Source organism: Melozone crissalis, unplaced genomic scaffold, assembly GCF_028551555.1.
Source record: "Melozone crissalis strain CALT ecotype California unplaced genomic scaffold, PUWL_Pcris_2 ptg000016l_1, whole genome shotgun sequence".
Taxonomy (NCBI): domain Eukaryota; kingdom Metazoa; phylum Chordata; class Aves; order Passeriformes; family Passerellidae; genus Melozone; species Melozone crissalis.
The window spans coordinates 33,856,939-33,882,714 of NW_026535794.1; the positions used below are offsets into that span (position 1 = coordinate 33,856,939).

Below are 25,776 nucleotides of genomic sequence, written 5' to 3' on the forward strand. Positions count from 1 at the left end.
AACTGTTATTTTCACTAGCCTTGTACTCCAAATGTGTTTCTGTACACGAGTGCTGTCTTCTCCTCTGGCACATGCCATTGTGGCTGTGTTGGTAGGAGGAATTCCTGCTGAGCTACGGCCTCAGCTGCTCCCCAACTACTGCCTGAAGAAGGAATAAAGCATCAAGGCACAGATGCACAAAAAGCCCATCTATCCAGGGCTGCCACCAACTCTTCGGGCATTGAGATCAACTGATGTAACAAAAAGATGCCACAGAGGACCAGAGAGCGAATTTCCCAGAGTTAAGGCTACTGGGACAGGACAAATGGGCTCCCTTAGGGAGGATTGAGAGGGAACTGGATCATACCCAGGCACACCTTAAAAAAGGCAGTGTTGAAGGTTGGATGTCTGCTGTGTTTTGAACTGTATGTCAACGAGGAAAAATGATACCTCCTATGGTTTTGAAAGGAATTGACATTCATTTTATGTTCTCCAGATGGTACAGAGATAAAACACTAAGTAGGTGGATGGTATGGGTCAAAAGAGAAAACCAGGACCCATCCCTTCCTGTGGGAAACTGCTGTGCATAGGCAGAGTGCCAGCATGGGGGGCAGCTTGGGTTAGCATTTGGAGAAGGAGACTTGGCAGCTCGAATCTAGGGGATGGGCTGTGAAAAGAAAGTGATTTTCAGTTTCATACTTAACTAGCTAAATCTGTGAATGAGTGGCTCAATGTCCAGGGGACAAAGCTTTTTACTTTTTATTCTTTCAATATCTAGAACTTAAGGTCTTTCTGTGTTGAGGCATAACTGATGTCCCACCCCTGAGAATGGATGGATGGATGGATGGATGGATAGATAGATAGATAGATAGATAGATAGATAGATAGATAGATAGATAGACAGATAGATAGATAGATAGACAGACAGATACATACATACACAGACAGACAGATTTAGATCTGTATCTGCTTATATCCCTTGCAAGGAGGTGTAACAGAGACAAGACATGAAAGCATGTGTGCGTTACAGACCAGCTTAGGAGGACTTCATAAGCCACTCGCCCATGATCTGTGTCCAGCTCTGTAAGCCATGGCCTCAGCAGCACTAATGCAGCTATTTCAGAGCCCTTCCAAAGGATTTGTGTAAGAGTATAGCAAGATACATGATCCAGCCAGGTATTTGTACACTGATTTCACTGGCATTGTATCTGTGCATCTGACATAAAGGAGAGCTGGTTTGAGTGTGTGAAAGCAATAAAATGTGATGTATAGAAAATGGGTTCCAGGTCCATGCTCAGCTTGTGCCTTTTGACTCAGAAAAAGCCAGACCTGGCCACTGAAGATTCGTTTGCTATTTTTTCTTACTACCCATACAAACATCTGTAATGAATTAATTTTTTGCAAAGCACAGAGCAAAACTTTGACCAAAATTAACAAAGGGTTGGGTTTTTTTTCTACTTGTTTTATAGCTAACACTGTTAGGTAATAACAAAAAACTGATAACTTAAAACATTTATGCACAGATTGTGAGAGAATTGTTAAACCCAGTACCAGTTGTAGAATCTCCTGTGACACAAAAAGTATGAAAGTGGAACTAGAACAGGGGCATCTGTTAGGGAAGTAATAAAACTGCTGTTACTTGGTCACACTCAGGGTGACAAACAATGTTATGGTAAGAAATTAGTCAGAAAATAAAGTAGGAAAACTATTACAGTCTAAAGCCAGACAACAAATTCTTGACATTTGTATGTTTGTGATTGACAGTACCTGCCTGCTCTAGGGGTCCAAACTTAACACTTGCATTAGCTGCCACAAGGTTTTCTACTCCATCACTTGCCTTCTGCTGCAAATGCTCTGATGGTGAAGAGCCTGTCCCTCCTTTTCAACACTGACATGAAGCACAAATGCACAATGGGGACCAGTCTAGCATGGCAGAATCAACACCAAGCAGTTGAGCAACATACTTTTAAAGCTGATGTTAATGCTTCCCTGAGAGAAGATTATCTAAATAGGCTACCTTGATTAAAAGCATGTTTCACAAGAAGTAGGTTTATAAATTGAAAGAGTCCAGAATTATGTATGAAATGTCATATGCGAGCAACTTTGCTGATGTGTTATTGAACTAAATAAATTGTTATCAGAGTTTAGCATAAGGAAAAAAAACCCCAGTTATTTACTAGATTCACTGAATGTTAGCCTGAGTACTTGAAACTACTGAAAAGATTTCTCTTTTAATTAATGACCATAGATGAGGCTGTAACAACAAGATGAGGAGGCTGTAAACAGCTGGGATGTAATCACCTGCAGCTCCATACATGAACATAGATACACTCTTTGCTCTCTAGGAATTCATACCAGGAGTCTTGAAAACCATTGTGGCACTTACCTGGGCTGTGTGTCCAGCCTTCCTGTATGCAGAGACAAGTGTAGGAGACCACATGCCGTGGGGATCAACTTCCATTTCCATTTGAGTCACTCATGAGAAACACTGAGAAGTTACTACATTGCAAACTGAGGCAAAGAAGGAGAAGGCAGCTTTCATTTTTATGTACCCTGCAGCCAGGAGGGCCAGCCATGTCCTGGCTGGTACATCAGGCACAGCATCCCCAGCTGGACAAGGGAGGGAGTTGTCCCACTCTGCTCTGCTCCAGGATGACCTCACTTTGAGTTCTGGGGCCAGTTTTCAGCACAACAACATAAAAACCCCATTATGCTATCAGAGAGTGTCCAAAGGAGGGCCAGGAGGATGGTGAAGGGTCTGGAGGGGGAGCCTTATGAGGAGGTACTCTAGCACATATAGAATTTATTTTTCCCACAGCAAAATCAATGTTACTTCCACTTAAAAAGTCAGAGATCTCACTCAGGCATCAAAAACAAAACAAAACAAACAACAACAAAAGAAAATAAAAAACCAAAAACAAAACAAAAACCCAAACGAACCAAACAAAAACAAACACAAATGCCAAAAAAAACCCCAAAAAAAAAAACAACAAAAAAAAAACCACACCAAAAAAAAACCAATAAAAAAGCCCCCCCAAAAAATGGCAATGGAAGACTGTATCCTATTTCAGTTCTCTAGATTTTTTAAAAGGAAACTGTTACTTCGTTAGAATTCAAGAAACAAGTTGTGCAATAAAACGTTAGGGACACTGTAATACACTCATTGCGTGGTATCACACTGGACCCCGCAGAAAAAGGGAAATGTCGTCTGTGATAACAGCGGAATTGAGCAACTGCACCCGTTACACACAGAGTTATCACTGGAGAAGCGACACTTTCAGGGTCTGCCCGAGCAGCCCAACGCTTTGCTAATGCCAAAACAAGTCTGAAACACTCAGATAAGTAGAACTGATGACGAGCGATAAGAGACCTTTTCAGAGGACAGAGAGAACACAACTGAAAATGTATCTCTAGCATGTGTGAAAGTTCCTGTAGTGCTGAGTAGATGTGCCGAGGAAAATGCAGTTCAATAGGTGGGGAAGAAAAGGCACTGAAGAGATGCTTCAGCAGCAGGTTCACTGTAGCTAAAACCTGTATCTGCATCCTGTAACTTTACTTGGAGATTCTATTGAGGGGGCTGTGGAGAATCCCTCAGCTTTTAATTATTTTTTTTTAATTTCCTTCCGGCTACTGCCCCTTGTAACTCATCTCCCTTATTTCCAGCTCGCTTCAGCAACCGCACGCTGTTGCTGCCGCGGCACGCAGGAACCTCCAGCACACAGGTGCGATCCCGTGCCCGCGGTGTCCCCGCTCCCGCTCCCGTCCCCGTTCCCGTCCCGCCCCGGCGCCGCCTCCCGTCCGCGGCAGGGCCGGTGAGGCGGCGGCGAGGGGAGCGGGGGGCGGGATTGCGCTGCGCTCCGCGTCCCGCCGAGCCCACGCGGCCCCCGCGGGCCTGCGCCGGGCAGCCACGGGCCAAGGATGGAGCAGCCATGGGGCAACCACAGAGCACCGAGCCCCGGAGCCCACACGGCCCGCTGCCGGCCCCGCCCGCCCCGCCCGGGTGGAGCCGCGCCCCGCCCCGCCGCGGGAGCGGGATGAGGCGGCGGCGGCGGCCCCGGCCGAGGCGGCTGCCCCATGGCGGAGGTAAGTGAGGCGCGGGCGGTCCCGCCGCCGCCTCGGCCGAGCGGGGCGGTCTGGGGTGTCCGTGGGGGGAGCGGTGGGGACGCGAAGGAGAACGCTTTTGTGAGCCAGGCACCGTCCCACGAAGAGAAAAAAAACCGGGCAGGAGGGATGCACACCTCCGGTGGTGTGCGGGGCTGCCCGTGTCCCGGGCGGCGGGAGGCACAGCACCCAGCGGCGGGGCCGGGCTGCCGCGCTGCCTCTGCTGGCGGAGCCTCCCGCACCGAGCGGGGCCAGCCCCGCAGAGCTGCCCTGCCCCGGGCACAGCCCGGCCCCAGCGCCGCTGGCACCTGCCGGCAGGGTGGTAAGGCCAGGACGGACAGTTCTGCCTGGCGTTTCCTCCGGCATCGCCTCTGCTTTCTTCATGTGGGCAGCACACAGGCTTCTCAGGAATAGCACGCATCTGCAGAAACGCAGCTTCTCCAGATGTTTCACATGGCGCGCCCCTCACCTGGGCGCAGGGCACCTGTGCGTGGTAATGCGGTAACTACATTTGTCAGGAGCATTTTTTACATGCAGAGGGTCTCACTGTGCCAAGGACAAACCTCCGGGCTCCCTTTATCTGCCCTCCGTTATCAGCGCGGCAGTTTCAAACCCGCCGTGAAGCAGTAAGCAGCCGGCAGCGCTGAGCAGTGTCCCTGTTTGTTCACGCTTCGGGCAGTCCCTGCCGCGCTTGTGTCGCCTTGTGCCCGCTGAGGCCCCGTCCTGCACCGAGCTGAGGAGCTGTGCACAGCTGCAGCTCCAAGATTAGCCAAGCCACTCGGCTGCGGGGCTGGCTTTTCCCAGTTAAACCGCTGTTGGGAACAGTTTCATTGTTTCCTGCGTAGTTTATGGTCTGGGACTTTTGTGGTGCACTTCGTGGATACAAAAGGTACAGGAATGCCAAGACGGTGGGCTTGTGACTCTGATGTTCAGTACATTTTGAAATACCAAGGTGACTACCAACATTTTTCAAGTTGGTTTTGAACAACTGTGAATAGCTGGTTCTTATTGTGAATTAATGGACCAGCATCAGCTGGTAATTGTTTAATTTGTCATACATGATATATTTTATTTTTCTTTTTAAATTTTTTTTCTTTTTCCCTATTTCCCCATGTGTTAACTTGGTTATTTTTGTAAAGTAGTTGCAAAACTAGTTTCAACACCCTGACTGTAAGAGATGACTCTTTTTATGTCAAGAGAAGATGATTCATTTCTTTGCTGAGTGTAGCTCTGGGCTCTCTCTTTACCACAATGCATTTGAGTGAAATAATGATTGGAGCAAGATAACCAGTTCTTGAAATAAAGCATAAAGGGACATCTGTCTAGAAACCCCCATGTCACTTCCACTGGATGTCTTTTGAAGCACACGGCAGGTCCAAAACATGAAACACAGTTCAAAAAGTAGGTCTTTGTTTTTAAGGTGACATTTGCTAGCTTTGTCTGACTCTACTTATGTTGTCAAAACGTTATTGTAATAGTATAATGGATTCCACAGTGGTTCAGCTGATTTGTAACTTTCAATTTGACTTTTGTAAACATAGATTTGAGCTATTTTTGGCATTTCTCTTATCCACAGTAGATCAGGATGAGAAGTCTGTGTAAACAGATGGAAGTATTGGTTTTTTTCTGCTTGGTATTGTGTGGCATCATGAAAAGTTTACAGCCATCCCTGGACTGATTTTATTAGCCATTCTTGGATTGATTTTAGTCATTGGACTCCAGTCCCTGGTGAGAACATTCCTGGCAACACAATGCAAGCTATTGGTCCTTGTCTTTCGAGATCTGGTGCTTAAAACTACTCTTGAGGACAACTGCAGATTAAAATTAATTCAGTGGCCAAAGCATGCTGTGGAAGCATACTAAACTGCAGGGGTTTAAACTGTCCCGTGCTAAGATGAGTTGCAGTGTTAGAACAGCCTGAGCACTTTGGTTTTGACAAGGAGTAAAGTGAGTAGTACACTCAGCTTGCTGCCCAGCAGTCTGGGATCAGCCCTAACCTTTGTATTCCCAGCAAACTATTTCATTCTGTTTGTTTCTGTAATCAAACATAGGCTTGCTGATGAAATGTAAACCCCACAATATTTTATTGCTTTAGTAATAAAAATAGCAAAATATGCTTCCTCTGAAATACACCCTTTAATAGGCAAAATAATCATACTAAGTCACTGTCTTGCTACTCATTTTCTTAGATGGATGTGTGTAACAGAGCCAGGGATAGAAGTGTTTGTACCACTGCAGAGACTACATTAAAAAAAGGTTTTTTGTGCCAAGTTCTGCGCTGTGCGTACTGCCCTGTCCTGCATCCCCTACAGCAGGTCAGAGCAGGGTTGGTAGATGTGCCCATGGCTTAGGGTATTAGTTTAGTGCCTCTGCACTGTTCTGATCTGGGTCAGCTACAGAATCACAGCTTGTTGGTTTCATTCTCAGGGTTGTTTAAGATTGAGACTAAGCTCCCTGAGAACCATGAGTTTAGAGGAAAAGAAATAAAAAAACAATAAACATTTGCTTTGGGTGACTGGAAATACATTCATCAGCTCATGCAAGGAAATGGATTCATTTCTGTAGTAATGAAAGGTGGTGATTCTGGCCCTACCTCTTTGCAGAACACCTGAGTCCGAGAGTTTGTGCTCCAGTGGGCATGTTTGCTAAGGAAACAGATAAAAAGCCTAAGAGTGAGCCAGGTCTTTTCTTTGGGGTGATTATTTTTCATGCTACTTTTATTTTCCCAGTTCCAACAGTGTTTGTGCTGCATCTAGTCTTTCTCTTCACAGTTTGCTGGTAAAAGAGATTGCAGTCCTGGTTGATTTTGTTTGTGTTCTTTTTAAGAACACAAACAAAATCAACCAGGTTTATAACGGGAGCACCGCTTGCTCCTTAATATTCAGCACTACTTGCTCCTTAATATTCAGCACCTGTTTGCATACTAACATCTCCTATTGAAAACAGGATGCCTGACTTTTTTTGTTTCTACTCAAACCTACTCATACAAGTAAGTCACATTGAGTAGGCCACATTGAATTAGTCACACAGGTAAAGTTGGGCATATCTGCTTATTTTTCCCCAATGTGCTTGTAAAGTATTGTTGGATTGCTCAAGGACATGGTTTATTTTAAGGAAAACTAAAACTGAAATTTAGAGGCACTGTGTGGCTGTGTACATTTTGAAGTTTTAAGCTCAGAAAGAGCCTATAAAAAGGGGAGGTGGGGGAAAGGCATGTAGCTGGCACAGGGTATGGGTCTTATATTGGTGGGGAAAAGAGGAGCCCCTTCTACAGGCACATAACTTGGGTTACATTCCATGCCCCACTCTGCCAACTGCATTTTCCTTGGGCTTCTCAATGTAACACTGCCTCAACAACACTTCTGAAAGCTCTTACACTAAGCCCTAAGTCCATGTGAAAAATGAATGAGGCACATTTTTCAAAGCACCTTGAAAACTGTACGTGGGGAAATGGGAGGCCTCAGTGCTGCAAGAGGTGACATCAGTCCTCTGTGTAGGTAGTAGTATTCCCTCCCAAACAAAGTCCCAAGAAGCTTGTCACACTGCAGTGTCTTAGCTGAAGGTCTTGCAAGGGTTCAGACTTGCTCTACTTGATTCAGTGATTTTTTTTTTCCCTTTCTTTTTTGTATATCAGTATTTCTGTGTGTGCAAGAGTGTTTATGTACGTATGTAGACATTTGAAGAAAGGGAGTTTAAAAACTCAGTGGTTTTTTTATCTTTTACAGAATATACATGAGAGAATATTTAGGTTAGCAGGAATGGACTGTGTAGCTCTTCAGCTTTTTCTCTGTGTTAGTCTTACAGTAAAAATGTTCGTTTCAAATCACATGAACCCCAGGCAGTGATGCTGCCCATGCCAGCAGAAGAGGCAGTACCTGAATGAGAGCAGGAGTTGCTGTGCTAGGTCATTGCACTCCATGTGAAACGAGCTCCAGCTCAGGGTGGGACAGAGAAGGAAAGTTCTGCTCCCACACAAGTCAAGTAGGTTTGTTATATCTGAATGTATTGCATTCTTTCAACAGATCTTTGAGGCCCTTCCCAAGAGCTGAATTCCTGCACTTGAATAAACAACACCCTCTCTAATTAATAATTAACAGCATAACATTGCTGTTGTTTATGAATTCCAAAATTTAAGGCAGAAGATGCACAGTGGATAATTTGTATTGTTTGTACTGTTATCTCTATGTTACTTTTTAGAGAGGGCAGTGTGAGTCAAAGTGAGTGTGAGGTTATGTAAAACCTCATACAAGCACAGTTCTTTGAACACATCAGAGGCAGAGTTTTATGAAAGGGGGGAATGTATCCCAGACTTTGAACACCATTTGAAGTATTTATATTAAGTGAGAATGATTTGGGTTATGGATTTTTTTTTCTTGGTGAGTGTCAAATTTTGGTAAAGTGAAAGTTAAGTAGGAACCAGGAAGGCTTTTCTCTGAAGGTTTGTCTCCAAAGGCTGTTTCTGTAATCCATTTGAGAGCTGCCCACTGAAGCTGTGTGCTTAATTTACAGAACATATTTCAAATTATTATTTTCTTTTTTTCTTTTGGATTCATTGCGCAGTAGGACATGGCAATATTGCTGTGGAGAGACATCTGGAAGTAGATAAATGGGATGGGTCCCTGCTTGTGGATGGCCCTTACCTGATAGCCAGAACTCACCTTAAGGACTTCATGGTGTCTTAGAAAGAGGTGGCATAAGAGAAGAGCCTTAAATTTAGTCTTGCAAGGGTTTGAAAAAGCCTGGTCAAAGGAGTGAGTGTTCAGGGAGGGTGTTGGAGGAAGTTGGAGTTGTGGTGTAGGGCTGACTTACAACAGCATTTTCCTGGTCTCTGGAGAGTGGCCAAGGTATTGCCAGTGCAGGGATGGATGAAAAGTGCCTGAGGGAGTAGATGAGGGGAATATGAGGCATAAAGAAGGAAGAATTAGAGTGTGGTAAATGTGGAAAGTAGAAGAGGAATTACAAGTGAGGGTCAGAGGGAAGGTGGAGATACTCAAATCCTAGAGGAGCTGAGGTGTCAGACTGTGACTTTTAGCAGTGCTCCCTATTCAGAACTGTGAGTTGGCAGGCGTTTGGTGTTGTAGAGAGGCTGGGAGCTTGGAAAAGCTGGGAGTTGGATAAGCTGGATACCTGATAAAGTATGTTTGCCTGGAAGACTCAAAAGGAAGATATCTGGAACTGTGTTGCAGACAAAGTTTTATCTGAAAGGGTAATTTTATCTAAAAGGGTCACTGGGTAGTTTGTCTTTATTCAGTACTGACTACTGCCAATAAGGATGTACAACCACACTATGGTAAAGGTAGAGCAGGAAGGGAGGGAGGTATCTTACAGAGCCCTGATGTCAGGTAGTTCACTGACCACAAAAGAAAGCATCTTGGGGCACCAGAGGCATAGAAAGAGATTTTGGGTTTGTTTTTGAGTGGTTTGTTTTTGGGTGGTTTCTTTTTCAGGAGGAAGGAGGGAGAGGGTGCACATGGGGTTGGGTTTGGTTTTTAGGTGGGTTTTTTTTGGTTTTGTTGTTTGGTTTGGTTTTTTGGTTTTGGTTTTTTTTTTTTTTTGGTTTTTTTTTTGGGGGGGGGGGGGTTTGGTTTTTTTGGGGGGGGGGGTTTCTGTGCTCTGTCAGAAAGAGTGACTGAATAAGTTTAATTACCCTCATCACATTTCCTCTCAGGGATGTTGCATGCTTTAGTGATACTGAAATTGGACAGAAAACAAACTTTCAAACACAATTGCAAGTATTAGAAAGCAGGCATTCTTTATTCTCGGTGTGCTGAACACACCCAGAGAATATCTCCTCTGATCGAATGTATTGTGAAACTTCACCAGAAGGTATTTATTCCACCAGGACCATACATATTCACTACAGTGTACGAGCTAATACATAAACATCACTTCTCTGAGAACTAATTTGCATGCATGTGCCTCTTGCTGGAAGCCCTTTTATGGTCCTGGAGGGTTGTCTGGAGGAGTCCCTGGTCTCACTGAGTGCCCCCAGTGTGACAGATGAACTGGCCCTAGGGCATGCGCTATTCTTACTGCGTGGCTTTGCCACAAAAACCAATATATTCCTCATTATCTCTTTATCCACTGGTTCCAGCTGTATTTAGCATCCTGTGTGTCTACTTTTGCGTTTTTTTATCTATTTTGCTATTTAGTCTTTAAGCTCTATTTAGCAACTTGGAGGGAAGCTGAAAATTTCTATTCTTTATGTTGTCTGTCATTACAATGAAATCGGTTTCTGGTGAAAAACATCTGCACAGGACCAAATGGCTGGAGTGTGCACCTGTTTGGTGTATTTGTTAAAAGCTCATTTTGAGGAGGTTATTGAGCTACTTTCAGCATGAAAACTGATGTTTGAATTGAAGCCAATGACAACACTGTCAGTCTCTGTGTCTTCAGCGTGTACCTGTCTCTGCCTCCATCTGGGGAGTAGGTTGGTGTTAATTTTGTGTTGGAACAGAGTGCACCCAGAATGTGTGTTTTGTACTAGCTGACACAGCTGGCCCATGCTATCTAAAGCCCTGAAATGCATGTGGTTGCAGAGGTGCTATCATCTCCCTGCAGCACACAGGAGGGCTCTCCCAGGGAGTGTTGGGTTGCAGCCCAGATGGCACTACTGGGATTTAGAGTAGATAGGTCATAAATGTTTGACACGTGCCACATTTGGAGTCACATCTATGAACCATTTGATTAACTCAATTACATTGCCTACCTAGCATGGTTTATTGTCATTTTTAAGCCTAGCCACAACATGGAAGATACTTTGATATTTGGTGTATCCATCCACCATTCCACCCTCCACACATCCTAAACCCCACCTGCATTTAAAAAAATAAAGTACTCTTCTCTTCTGGTGTTTTCAGGATATTTTAGGGCTTATTATGAATATAGAGAAACAACAAGAAATATTTTTCTTTCTATTTTTCTTATCTATTAAGTAGATATCAGTTTGTAAGATTATTATCACATATTTAAAGTACACAGGCAAAGAGCAAGATCACTAAAATAAGAACTGAATTATATCAGATACACCTCATTAACTTTAAGTGTTAATTGTATTTAATCCTACCAAGCAGTAAAGTGAAACTACTGGTTATGTTGCTAGGAGCTGTTTTGCTTAACTTCTGCTGGTATTGTGCAAGCTTAAAGGATTGTTGCAACACAAACCATTCTAATGATTCTTTTCTGGAAATGCTACTTAATTATTCAAAACGTGGCAAAGAATGCCATGCCTGTGCCACATCTTTTCAGCTAATAATGAGGAGAGGGCTGCTTCCACAGAGAAGTGCAGAAGGGACAAAAGTTTGTAGAAAACCATCTCGAAAATTAATGAGCAGTTAAAAACTTAACAACAAAAATAAAGAGAGCATAATGTAGAGTAATTAGAAGATAGCATATGAACAGGATACATAAGTTAACAGCACCAAAATAAAAATGTTCTTTTGCAGGTAATTATGGTTGTGTACCTTTGCTCCAGCCGTGGGGTATTTGTAGTGGTAACTCTGAGTGTGACTGCAGTGAAACAGCTTTGCAGGGGCAGGTACCCGCTGCCTCTCAGCCCTGTCTGTGCACCCAGGCAAGCCACTCTGCTCTGCTCTCTTCCAGCAAGCCCTTTCTGTTACTCCAGAGCTAGTTGAGGAATTTCTGTGCACTTGTAGCCCTGGGTTGTGTAGTTCTAGTCCTGTGTGCCACCTGCACACAGATCAATAGCTGAAAAGAGATTTATTATGCTTTCTGCTGCTCCTTCAGAGGGATCTTCTTCACCCATCCAATACACCACAGTAGACCTTTTTATATTTTGGTGTCATTACAGGTTCTGCTGCCTGTACATTCTTTTAAGGACAGCAGATAAGGCATGGGTGTAGGAAGCAAGGGGAGGAGATATGTGGAGGAAAGTTTGATGTACAGTACACCCAGTTCATGCTGAGATCAATACTGTGATTTACTTAATTGGAATCTGAAGGCTCTATTTTTAACACAGAGTAAGAAACTCGGGAAACCTGCCAGAGCAGGCACCATGCTTCCAATTAAGTGTAGGCCAGGCCACCCACAAAACCATACTTTGTCTCCCTTCCACATTGATTCTTGGCCCTCCTTAAGTAGCAGATTTGACATAAACTACTATTTTTCATATTCCAAAGACTGACAGACTGAAGCCTGTAGCTGAGCTGTGCTGAGCTGTACCTTAGGGAAATGGCAGGTACATGGTTAAAGCCCAGCCTCCCACATACAAGGCTGGTGGATAATTTGGTATGTCATATTCAGTCTCAGACTGTGTTCTTTAATTTAAGTGGCAGGAGCAAGATGAAAATTTCAGATACTTGGGATTTTATTTTTTTTTAATTATTTTATGGTGAGAATTTTAGTGTAGCGCTCTGGCTTTGTGCTTGCACAGAATCCTTCCAAATGCAAATCAAAGGTTGCCCTCAGGTAGGGTTGCAATTTGCCATTTGGAAGCAGCCCACTGATGGAGGCAGGAACTTCCACACCCTCCAGTGGTAGAAAGGGAAAGGCTCCTGCACTCGATGAGTTTGGTGGTATTATTAAGCCTTCTACAATCAGCAAAAATTAAGTCTTTTTCTCTATACAGAGACAACCATGTGCTTTCCCATTTTCTTGGGTTCAGTGGTACTGCTGTAGCTCTATTACTGTTTATTCTTTCTCCCTTGTTGCAAAACAAGGATGGGAAGGACAGAAACACTGAATGTGGCAGCACAGTGCTGAATAAATAGTATCTATGCGTAATCGTCATTCTTCATCACTGAGGAAGACTAACAAGCTGGTGCAAAGTGCAATAAAAAGCAAAAACCAGGGCATACCTGGTTTATGCAAAAAACAGCATAATCCAGGGGATTTTTGTGAAAAGCCAAAACAGAGAAATGAAGGCAAAAAGGTTCTGGTTGATTGCTGTATAAAGGGTTTTGCTGAAATAATGCCCTAGGTGAAAATTTGTGATGTGAAATACCTTACGTGTGCTGTATCTATGCCACCACTGTTGTGAAAACCTGGCTGCAGGGCCAGGATCCTTCAGCAAGTGCTCTGGTAGTGCTGAAAACAGGTTTTTTCAAAGGATGGAAAATCTATTGTAGTAATAATCACTGTGAACTGCCATGATATCTATTTTAATATCATCTGCTGGAGGAATAAATGGTGTTAGTAAGACTGATCTTCAGAGCCACACAGTGCAGCACTGTGAGGCTCACTCAGAAGAGATGACACGTTGCCTTTGGCAAGCCACAGGGAATGGGCATGACTGCAAGTGTGAGACCCTGCTCCCTCCCTTCCCCACTGGCACCTCTGCTCCATTCACATCAGCAGGATCTCTGTGCAGAGATCAGAGGGGCATTCTGACCTCCGTTTGTGCTTAAGGCCAAGAGTCCTTTAGGCAAAATGGTTTGTGGTCCTGTAGTGCAGTTGGTGGCTCTCAGCCTGGAAACTGTGGGTGCTATGACACCATCTGTGGCTGAGTAGAGAAAAGAAATATATTTTTTTTCCTAAAAGACAACATAAAAATTAATGTAGACTCCAGATAAATTCCAAAATTCATAGTTGGAAATATTCTCCATTTCCTTAGCAGCCAGGAGTTTTATATACTGATAAGAAAAGACCTGAAGATTCAGTTGTCTTTGAAATCTTGGGGAAATTAATACAAGACAGTTGTCACAAATTTCTGTGAGCTTCAGGAGCATCTGGTTTCCCTTCAGAAAGGAGATGTCCCATCAGGTACATTAGAAATTTAATTGTCCTCACAGTGGTTTGGGGAAGGACCATCTCCATTTTAGACTGTGACAGTGTTCACAGGGGTCGTAGGATGAGGGAAGAGACGAGGATCTGACTCCATGTTTCAGAAGGCTTGATTTATTATTTTATGATGTATATTATATTAAAACTATACTAAAAGAATAAAGAAGAAAGGATTTCATCAGAAGGCTAGCTAAGAACAGAACAAGAAAGAATGATAACAAAGGCTTGTGTCTCAGACAGAGAGTCTGAGCCAGCTGGCTGTGATTGGCCATTAATTAGAAACATCCAAGATGGGCCAATCACAGATCCACCTGTTGCATTCCACAGCAGCAGATAATCAATGTTTACATTCCTTAGGCCTCTCAGCTTCTCAGGAGGAAAAATCCTAAGGAAAGGGTTTTTCATAAAAGATGTCTGTGACAGTAGACTTCAGCAGACCAGCATCATCTGCAGTCAGATTTCCACTGCAAGAAAGTTGGACTGTGAGGATATTTTATGATCTGTAGGACACACCATGGGCTCTTCCCAAGGTTTCCCCAAGCTTTTCTTTGCCCTGGCAGAGGAATAGGTTTATACCCCTGGAAATTTTAAAAGGAGTGACAAATTTTAAAGTTTTGTGACTCATATACCTTCTGTATACAAACCTAGTGCTTGCAGTTGGTTTTTAGAGGCATCACATTATAGATACCACATTTCTAACTATTTCCTGCATTTGCCTCTTCTGCAGCCAGTAGAGTGTGAATTTGCTGTGTTATCCAGGAGCTGAATGCTCCTGCACAGCAGCAGCTTTCCAGGCCACTTGGCTCCAGAGGAGCTGCTTAAGGTCTTTATTGGAATTGTCTTTGACTTCTTACTCACTTTTGATGATCCTGCATTTTATTTATTAGAATATTAACAGGTCACATGAATTTGGCAAGTGTTAGGTTGGTTCTCTGTAAAATTAAAGCCTAGCCCTGATCTTGCAGGCACATAGGTATGGGACCAATTTCATGCCTGTGATCTGCTCCATTGGACTCATTTAAGTGTTTGCAAGTAACTGCTTGCCATGTTCTCAGTGTCTTGTGCAGTAAATGCCCTCTCCTGTTCAACTACATAGAAAAAACTGTTGGTTAGGAGGTTTGTTTTCTTGTTACTGTTTTTTTGTATGTGTGTATGTCTGGTTTTAGGCAAGCAAATTTGTTTTCTCATATTTGGCAATAAAAAAAATCATCTGGTCGTTTCCAGATGCAGCTGACAAAGACATAATGTATTGGAATATAATTTCTAATGAGTAGAAACTGTGTTAGGCATCACTGAAGGAAGCTCTTCACTCCTACATCAGAATGATAGATGATTGCCCTGTAGATCTATTTATTTTTACAAATGGCTGTTTATAATGCTAAAGTTCTCTTCCAGTCTTGAAAAGAAAGCACAGAAAAATTGAAAGCAAACAAAATTTGTTTAAAATGAAATTAGTTTTTATATTTTAAAATATTTAAATAGAATGTACAAAACTGAAAATAATGTTAATTTGTTGTAAAGTTATATTTAATTTTTCTCCAGAGTCCTCTTTTTGAACTTTTTATATTTACTTTTTAATTTGTTTTGTATGAAGGAACAATTTAAAAACTTTTCTATGTTTTGATGACTATTACAACTGCAGGTTTTATGTAGTTTATGCTTTCCTAACAAACCTGTAAAGTAAATTGTTTGCTGAGATTTTTAGAACTGAACTCTATCTCATTATCTTTGCTGCTGTTGAAAACTTGTCTTTACTGCTCCTGCCACAGCATTTTTCTGGGAATACCTGGAACTAATACAGTGTGGCCACTTGGTGTCCTGGCTGCCACTCCTCTCAGTTTCACATTTTAATAATACAGCCTTGTCCTGCAAAAGCTGAAATGTAAAAATATTTAAAAATATAAATACACACTTTTAAAAAATAGGAATTAGCGCTGATTCCTTCTTACTACAGCAATACTCCAGCCCTATATAATAAACAATGAAGAAGTCTGATGATACAAATATAAATAAAATAAAACTTTTTTTTTTATATTTGAAAGTTGCTACTGAGGCCCCTAAATTTGAACAGTCTCATCACTAGAGATTAAAAAACTCCATCACTTGGATAAATGAAAATGGGTACACTTGGATAAATGAAAATGGGTAATGTCTACATGGAAGTGATGGGAAACAGAGTTGCTCTTACTATGCAGGTAAGCAAGGGATTTTGCCAACTGGTTATGTATAATTGCTGCTTTATGATTCTATCAATGAGTATCTATCTGGTTTGGATATGTTGTTGTAAAATGACCTCCAAAAGACACTGATAATCCAAATTTTTCATGAAATGACATCATGGTTCTTTGTCTGGTTTAGAGGAATTTGTTTCCAGTGTCCATTTCTACTGCAGATGGGTTCAGTGCCCGGGCATCAAACCGAGAGGTGGTGGCTGCCCCCCTGAACTGACACTGGTCTTACTCTGCCCCCAAAGTCTACACACTCAGTTCATCCACATCACCTGTTCAGTGCATATTTTATTTGGAATGCTATCACTGGAAGAGTAAAAAGTGCCTTTTAAAGATGAATTTTGAGAGCATGCTGTGTAATAGAACTGTTTTATTTGTGTCTTCAGGATGTTGACCTGAAAGCATGTCAGGGAGCTTTGGATGACTGCTGTCTACCTCCAGGAGAGGATCAGCTGGAACTGCAAGAACAAGAGGAGAAAGACAAAAATCAAGTAAGTGATTAAAAAAAGGGAAGAAGAGAAAACTGAAGAAGAGAGGGAGGATACAGAACTTATCACTAAGATAAATAGTAGTGAAAAGTTTTGAAAGGAATAATTTATTTCCTCTTTTTATTTGAAATGTTCCTTGCCAGGGCAGAAAAGAAATGTTCACTTCAGACACCTTTTTGAAAATTGCCTCCTTCCCTCAATCCCCCACTATTTTTTGAGTAGTTGAAATATTCAGAGGTTTACAGAAAACACTTGCAACTAATTATTTTTTAATTTGGGTTTATTTTCTCTGTTATGAAGGTGTTGTGTTTGTGGGTGAGGATGTTTTTGCCTACAAACACTAGAGACATGGATGCTAAATTATACTGCTCTCACAATTTATATAAAGCTTGATGCTCAGATGTAGAATTACATTTGGGGCACTGAACTCTTCAGTTCTGCTCTCTCTAAGAGCTGCAATGAAAAGAGCACTCAGTTTTCCTGAGACCTTGTGAGAGCTGAGAACGTCTGATCCAGGTGCCTTGCCAGCCTCTCTGTTTGCCACTCCCCTGAGGGCTTGGCTTTGAAAAAATACCTGATTTTTCCATGCTGGTGGGGAGGTACAGCTTCAGAGGAGAGCCCAGTTCTGCTGTTGTGGGCAGAGTAGAGGTGCTCAGACCATGGAGCTGATCTGCTCGTTCTAGCAACATCTCATCTCCCGTCAGGATGAAGACTTGATGGTCGGGTCAGCAGCAGTGTTGCACTGTGCTCTGTTTCCTCTCAGACTTTGATTTGTACCTCCTTTTAGGTGAAATAACTGTGCCTTACACCATGTTTCTCTTTTGTCACAGAGCAACAGCAACTATGTAGATTCCGTTCTCTCCTTAGAGGGCTATTTACAGCTTCTGTCATCGCAGGTGGAAAACATGCTAGAGGTAAATGAGAAAATACAGATATTTCCAATAGATTTGAATGCAGTCAGCAATTACTCTGTTTTATCAAATGAAACCACCACAGCCTACCCTACCCACTCTGGGAATTTATTGGCAAATCAATGTAGTAAAACTTACCTGAAACTGCTAAAGATGCTACTGTCCACCTTTTACGGCAGCTCTCATTGGCTTTACTTGAAAAAATTTCCCCAGCAACTTGTCTGGTGTAAGAGCTGTGTCTTTAGTGTGATCTGGTGCTCAAAGTTGGATGGAGCCACTGGACAACTCAATTAGTTCAACTAATAGTTGCCTTTCTAAAGCCTAATACCAGTTTGTATTTATGCAGCAGCTCTTGTTGTGTTTCTCTAGAGCAACACTGATTTATTAGATTTATTACACATTTATTTATTGTATTTGTGGTGAAGGATTACATTTGTCATAAATATTGGGTCAAGTGCTTACAGGGTTGCTAGTCTCAAGAACAACAGATCATCTTCACTGCAAATCAGGTCTGTCAGCATTAGCAGTAAACCCATTTAGTGTTTCGGGGTTTTTTGTATTTTTAAATCTTGTGGCCTTCTAATACTATATTTTACTTTCTGCGTGCCCATCTTCATAAAAACCAGTTGTTATCTTACTTGAAGTCTCCCCCTCCTCCCACAGCTCATAGCTGCAACTATTGACCATAAAGCTACTCCCTACATTCCTCTTTTGTAATACTTTAAGGGCATCTTATATACACTTCCCATCATAGGATCTTCTTCCAGGGTCATTAGTGTTTTTCATATAACTCCATGCTTATCTGGTTTTGGGAATCTCTAGCTTGGATAGTACCTTCTAGCCCATAAATTACCCTCCTCTCCTGTTCAGCTCTGGAAATGGATTGCACCCTAACGAGATGTAGAAGTTCATCAGTTTAGTTTTCCCTGTTCTCACAATCTGAAAGGAATTTGGCTGTAGCCTTTATACAGCTATTACAATACACAGTAACACATTGCATATTTTATTTAACATCATTAATGCACTGCCATCTTGTGACAGTCTATCTGTTGAATTTGGATTGATTGCTTCTGCTAAGTATCAAGTCTTTACAGTGAGTGGAATTTTTTGATAGCTGACTTTCTAAGAATCATTCTTTTCAAAGGATTAGTTGAAAATAGCATCTCTATCCCACAGACTGCAGGCAGTCTGGTACAAGGTAACTCCCTAGGAGAAATAAGGCAAGACCAGCTTCTTGTTACCTGAGCTCATATTATGCATATGAGTATGCATAATAGGGAACCTAAGATGTTCTGGTCCTTGTGGTACATCATTCCTTCCCTGTGGAAAGTGCTTTTTACATGTTCACTGAATGGCAATCAGAAAGTTCTTTCCTGAAACACAGTAAGGACACTCAACTATGGAGGAATCCTATACACTTCCTACTTGATGTATTTACATTCTCAAGTACTTTGTATTGATCTAGTTCATGACTCCTCTGCCTTTGTGCTTCTGAGACCCAGCAACTCTAACTCAGGTCCTCAAAAGGTGGGCCTTAGTGCTACTACAGCATTACCAGTCCACTTTATTGTTTGAATATCAGGGCTGAGGCATCACATATCAGCTTTGGCTTTGTAAAAAAACCCTGAGTAGTAATTTAAAGTCAAGACATCCACAGAAGGTTTGACTTGCTGGGGGGGATGTTACCGCCAAACTGATCAGTAAAACAGTTCAGCTGAATTTTGGATGCAATAGACTTCAGTTAAATGGAACTAAACCAAATGTTGCACGTCACAGGCCTGAGGTGAAATAAGTAGTGAGACTGCAAAAGCACAGACTTAATATTCCTGTTTCCACTCTTTTCTCCACTGTTGTCCTCACTGGTTAACTTCTGCAGATGAGCTATTTATCTTCTTTAAAAAGTTTGGTTTTTAACAGTGTAGCACCTTGAACCAGCTCACCCTTGAATCATCAACACCACTGCCAGGGAAAAGGGTCATGACCACTCCTCCCAGCAGGACATTTTCTTAGATCAGATCAGAGAGAACACATAGGCCACAGTTTGTACACTTGGCAATAGTCCCGTTTTTCCCTCTCAACCCTAATCGGTCCCACACTGTCCTTTGCAAGTCCTTCTCCCATTCCTTCAGTCACTTCTGCACTCACTCTTCCTTCCTCCTTTTGCCATATCCCAATACAGATTATGCTTTATACAGATGGGAAACAGCATTCCAAATAGCTAGAAGAAGAGTTTAACATACAAAAATTTGGCTTTAATAGAATAAAGTAGTGGAATGTTAAAAAATGTTCATGACTGTTTAGGCAGGGGATGTAGAAGCATTAGTTTTATGAAAGATCTCATTTTTTCCCCCTTCATCTTTTAGGTGAACTTACTGGAAGATACACAAGTTGCTACTTCTAGTAGATGCCAAGACCCATCATCCTCACACCACAATATAAACTTGACCCAGACGCTTCACAACAGTTTCAGTCCTCCTGATGCCATACTACTAAGAACAGACTACCCCACTCAATTAAATTCAAAACCAAGACACTTACAAAGGCAAGAGTTTTTCCCTCAATCAAGCACTGATATCACAAATCCAGAATCACAATTTCATGGGTCAAATTTGACAGGGCTGTTTTCGGCTGCTGATCTTAGAAATCTAACAGCCCATGATGATAATTTTGATGAAATTAGGCTCATGTCTTTGGCTTTGGAGGAAGGCTTTAGTCCTATAGAAGTTTCTCAGATCTTTGAAGAGCCTGGCTCAGATTCAGGACTACCTTTGAATTCAAATCACAGCACCACCTCTTATTCAGTCTGCTGTGAAGGTTCTGTTGGGTACAGCAGCGGTGTTAAATCTGCTCCTTCGCACGGCTTAGGAGCTGTTGGTGGCCTCTGCCAAGAAAACATTAAGCACAGCCATGTGGAATATCCAGGTGTTGCAGAGTGTTCTACAGAAGCCATGCTTCAGCAGTTTCTTCATAATCACACTTACAATCAGCTGCCAAGTCAAGCAGCATCCACTCCAGAGTATTATCAACAGATGTGGATGAAGAAATCAAACGAAGTGAAGGAGGGGTGCCATAATTCTGCTGCTGCAAACCGGAGCAGAGATGAGTGGCGTGCAAAAGCTCTGAGAATACCATTTTCAGTGGAGGAAATTGTGAGCATGTCTGTTGACTCTTTCAACACCATGCTAGCAAAGAACCAGCTGACAGAAACTCAGGTATCACTTCTCCGTGACATCAGGCGAAGAGGAAAAAACAAGGTAGCTGCGCAAAAATGCCGTAAACGCAAACTGAACGCAATTCTTAACTTGGAAGAAGATGTGTGTAATCTCCAAACACAAAAGGAGAGCCTTAAAAAGGAGCACTCCCAGTGTAGCAAATTAATCAACCAGATAAAGCAAAAATTAAACAACTTGTACCATGACATTTTCAGTAGACTGAGGGATGACCAGGGTAGACCTGTTAACCCACGCCAGTATGTCATTCACTGCAGTAGCAATGGTAGTGTTTTCATAATACCCAAGCACTTGGCCAAATCTGAACAGAAACAAGATAACAGAAAAGAGCAGAAACAAAAGTAAGATGACTGGAGATCACCTAAATCACCTTTGTTTTGCCTGAAAGGATGATAAGAGTACTTGTGTAACAACTAAAAGTCAGTGATTACAGCAGTTCAAACAGAACCTCTACTTGAGGAGAAACACTATGTTGAAGAGTCTGGCAAACCCAACCAGCTGTGATTGTTAGAAGGTCTGTGAGCTGAGGCTTCTGGATGAGGAAATCTGTTTAGTTTTAGTTAGAATTAAAGGAGCTAGACCATCAGTGTAGTGTAGTTTTATAGACCTATGTTAAAACTAGGAATTTAGTTACTGGTAATGGGGGGCAAAGGGGAGAACATCTGTGAGAGATAAAGTCAACTTTGGATCAATGTTACACATGCAGGAAAATGTTTTAGTCTTGAATACTTGACTCTTATACAGAAAATGATCTTATTTTATTCTCTAGCACTGAAAGAAAAATTATAGTTCTAGTGCATCTTCAACTTAAACTCACTGTGGATTTACATAGGCTCAAGAGATAACTGCCTGCTTTGCATTTATTCAGAACAGTTCTGCTTTTCCTGGTTTTCCTTTGAGGAGAGCAGCCCAGGAGGCTACTGCATTTTTCCTTACTACTTTCAGCATCGTAACTCCAAGCAAAGATAGCCTGCCACTTAATTTTACAACTCATACACTCAACCTGCAAACATGCTGAAAAATAGTGTCTGATTCAATATTTTCTTACCTTCATCCTCTGCAACTAAATCATTCTCAACTTTCTTCCACAAAAATGACCAATGGTGAAGAAGTTTGTGTTCCATTTCCTAGTGACTGTGATATTTATTTGTGTCCCTTCTGTTTTCCTCCCATTTTGGCACCTTCTTCAAGAAATACTTGAGTTTTTCTCTGTGGCTTTTTAAACTGGTATTTTAAAGTGTTTTTAATGTTTCAGATTTAATTTTTTAAAATATACATTTTACTTAGTCTTTAAATTAAGTTGAACCAAATGACTGTTTATCTATACTTGTAATTTTGAGGTTACACTCTGATAGTGCTCCAAATGGAGTTTGACATTTATTTGTGCTATTAGAAAGGAGAAGTTTTATTCACTTACATACTTACAACATCTTATCCTTTAGTGTTTTATAGCCTGAAAAAGGTCTGCAAGAGCAATGGCCTAAAAGGCCTGTAATGAATAAGGAAAGAATGTTGAGGTATATTGTTATGAAAGTAACTACTAATATTGATTTCTAGATAACAACAAATACTTCTTGTTAATTTTATAACTAAAACACATAAAAATGGTATTTAAAAAGTTCTCATTGGTCATGGCACGATGACAATGGAACAAACTTACATTCAGGTACAATAAAAAAATCACTTGTACCAATGATGTAAGAACTCCACATACCAGCCTAAATGCCAAATTATACCTGCTGAAGAAACAAACTGCCACTACCATGGAAGTCATGTTGGCTACTTGCACTTACCTGTAACAAAACTGATACTATCAAGTGATATTTTCTAAAAAGGGAGCCCTAAGATAGTGACAAGTGCACTGAATTATCAATAATGAAATCAGACTGTTTGAACAATTTTATCAGCATTTTCTCAGCATTTTCTATTAAAATATTTCTTTAGATAAATGTGTGCATGTGCTCTTTATTGATTCCACCACAGTCTCAAATTGCTAAGTGTAAATTCATAGCAGAAAGTCTCATTACTGAGGGTATGCTATTTTTTGGTATTGGTTAAGCATCAGTGTGAGACATATCTATCCTAATCAGACATGGGATTTGTCTACTGCCTAGATCACAAACTCCACCCAAAACATGCATATATATTTTATATATATATATATATATATATGTATGATGAATTGTTAACTTTATTTCTAGTTGTAGGGGAAAAAAGAAGTGCATATTCAAGTCAGCATGATCGTAATCAATTAAATGACATAAACATTTTAAAATCCACACACTTAGTCATTGCAGGACAAGGTCTTTAAACCTACTTCACTGCCCATGTGCCTAAATTCTCATAGCTACTGCATTAGGCTCACAACTGAGAAATCCAGAAAGCCAAGTATTTCTGCTTTGGGGCCTCACACAGGGAAGAAAAAAAAAAAAAAGCAGTGGCAGGTGAGCTCTGTGGATTTTTGTAAGGCCAGCTGCTAATGGAGTATTGCATATACCCAATTGGGAAACAGCTACAGTTACATTTTGGTACATGGCAAAAAGAAAGCATGCTGTAACCCTTTCAGAACACAATACTAATGGAAAGCAACTTCAACTGATCAATTTAAGACATCAGCCCAAATACCATTCCTTTCCTTGTAAATTTGCAGATTGTGAAGGATTATGAACTGCCCTCAGCTAATTCAACTGTCATTATTGCCCAGTAACTGTATTTCTTTAATGTTGATGTAAGACCCTCAGTTCCTCAGAACCCAGCAAGCAACTCTACTATAAAAAACTGAGCTGAAATACTGATTTTGGGCAGACTGCAACAGTACTGATGATGCAATGAACTTTATGTCTGGATGTGTATTTTTTTTAACCATCAGCTACCTGCCCACAGGACAAAACAAGAGGTGGAATTCAGAGTGATGTCCTGTTTTTAATTGGAGTAGACACTCATTTCAGTGTCTACTAGTCCCTTTCTGCAACTAGCCTGTGTTTAAAGTAAAATTCAAACACACACACACACACACACACACACACACAAAATCCACATTAAATGAAAATTCCCAAACATGCCCTGGTCTTGGCTATGCTTATAGTTCCATGTCCTTAAATGATTTGTGGTTAGGCTAGCCAGCTGAAGCTTTTAATGCACTTTATGTACTGGCCTTTGACCATATTTGCAACCTCTATACCAAAATAGAGACACTGCAGAATTTAACTTTTCAGGTAAACAGGACAAATCAAAGTTGTTACTGAAGGGGTTGTAAAATGTGGTAACACCTGACTGAAGTCTGTCTTGTCTTTATTATTGACAGATCAAGATTTTCACAAAATCAAGATCCCAAGTGTACAAAGTACAAACCAGGAGCTTTATTGCATGGAAAGATACAATATGGTATCAAACCTACTCTGGAGCCAGATGGCACAAAGACATTAGAGCTGCATCCTGCCTTTCTACTACTCTGTTGAAACACAAGTCTCTGAGGTTAAACTGAAAAGACTTATTAAATATAACTAGGAAACCACGAAGCTGATGATTGTAAACATAGCTGTTGACAGCAACAAAACTCAGAAATACCCAAGTGGGAGTGATCATTAAAATACTGGTCCCATGACAAAAGCTTTGAAGTAGTCTGTAACACTTCAGTGCTAAACTGCATTTTTGTTATGTTAGTAAGAGCTTATCTGCAAGAAGTTAGGAAAGGTCAGATTAAGTAAAACACTGTGTGGACTGTATACCCATTATTGATGGCAGCAATGCATACTATGAAATTACCTGCTGGCTGCTCCAAGATTCACTCCTGTTCTGGACAAACATCCACCAGCAGCCAAGGCAAGCTGAGTACTCCATCCAACTCCAATCCCACTGGTTGCTTTTTGAGCTGTAAGGCTGGACACTCCCGTAGGCATCCTGCAAACAAGCGCTCCCAGAACACACAGCATTCTGCTGAAACACTGCACACACTTTAAATGACCACTGCTGTACTGCACTGAAGTGCAGCTTTGAATTAATGTTTTAGGTTTTATTCAACAGATTTGGCGTTTTACAGTGCCAAATTTTACAAGCTTAAGGTGTTCCTGCTCAAGAGCTTACAATCTAGTTTTTAGATGAGGGAACCAGAACAAACTTCAATGAGGAAAAGAACGACAGAGTACTTAGTGAGTATCAACTTGTCAATCTTTGTCTCAAAACACACACACACATTAATTCATCTCTGGGAGTCATCTAACAAGAATCTTGAGGACAGAGGTGGCAGAGACCTATAAATAAGGCAACAGGACACTCAACAGAAGGGTGTAGTGAGAAACTGTTTATTAAGTAAACCAAAGAGAGGTGGCAGATGTAACCACGTGAAGTCGTAGTACTGTAGTGTATATCTCTCATGAAGTACTGCAACTTGACACCTGCTGCACAGCTACTAGAACTCCAAGAAGTCTACCAGCCACCCATTTTCATACAATATCCCCAAATGAACATAACAAGGGGGGAGGGAAGAGTGCTGCTAACAGCGATTTTCTGGGACTTTCCCCCAGTCACCCTTTTTTGTACACTGAAGCAGCATGGGAGGTCTCACAAGGTGCCTGAACACTGCTGACCTAATGTTCATAGCACTCTGTCAGGTAAGTCACAGAGGTATTATTTATACAATTTTACTGCTGCTGAACAAACCAGTTCTTGCTCCATTAACTGGAGTAACTCCTGACAAAATTTCTGTGCAACACAAACCAACAGTAGCTGCAAAGCAAAAACATGGCTGTTATAAGGGACAGTACTTTTGCCAAAATGGATTATTACCCAGGCAAACCCTTCCATGTAACACTCCTATGCTAGACACACTGAATGGTATGGCTAAATAAATGTGAAGAGAAACAGCCATATCCCTTAGATGGAAAAGCAACAGCACTGCTATGGTAGCGCTCACTTGCATCACACACTATTTCAAAAACCAAAAGAACACTAAACCTACAGGGAATGCACAGCCCCAGTATGTTCCCAGCAAATTATTCTCTACCAATGCTGCCAAAACAAACTCAGCTGACAACTCTTTGAAAATTCAAATCCATTTCTGGGGCTTGAGTTTTCCTCCCCAGAAGTGATACAATTTATC

General features: G+C 41.5%; 1 protein-coding gene across 1 annotated transcript; it reads left to right on the forward strand.

Moving 5' to 3' along the window:
- Positions 1-4,576: 4,576 nt before the first annotated feature.
- On the forward strand, positions 4,577-22,587 carry NFE2L3 (NFE2 like bZIP transcription factor 3). Its single transcript, XM_054274055.1, has 5 exons — positions 4,577-4,581; positions 4,926-5,032; positions 16,413-16,540; positions 17,368-17,451; positions 19,812-22,587. Exons 1-5 carry the CDS (start codon positions 4,577-4,579, stop codon positions 21,021-21,023), a joined length of 1,536 nt encoding a protein of 511 aa, XP_054130030.1. The 3' UTR covers positions 21,024-22,587.
- Positions 22,588-25,776: the final 3,189 nt, after the last annotated feature.

Bases quoted from the DNA above. Each gene is read 5' to 3' on its own strand.
- NFE2L3 (XM_054274055.1), top strand. The intron at 5,033-16,412 runs GTGACTACCAAC...GCTGTGTAATAG, and splicing joins GTACATTTTGAAATACCAAG to AACTGTTTTATTTGTGTCTT. The intron at 16,541-17,367 runs GTAAGTGATTAA...CTTTTGTCACAG, and splicing joins AGGAGAAAGACAAAAATCAA to AGCAACAGCAACTATGTAGA.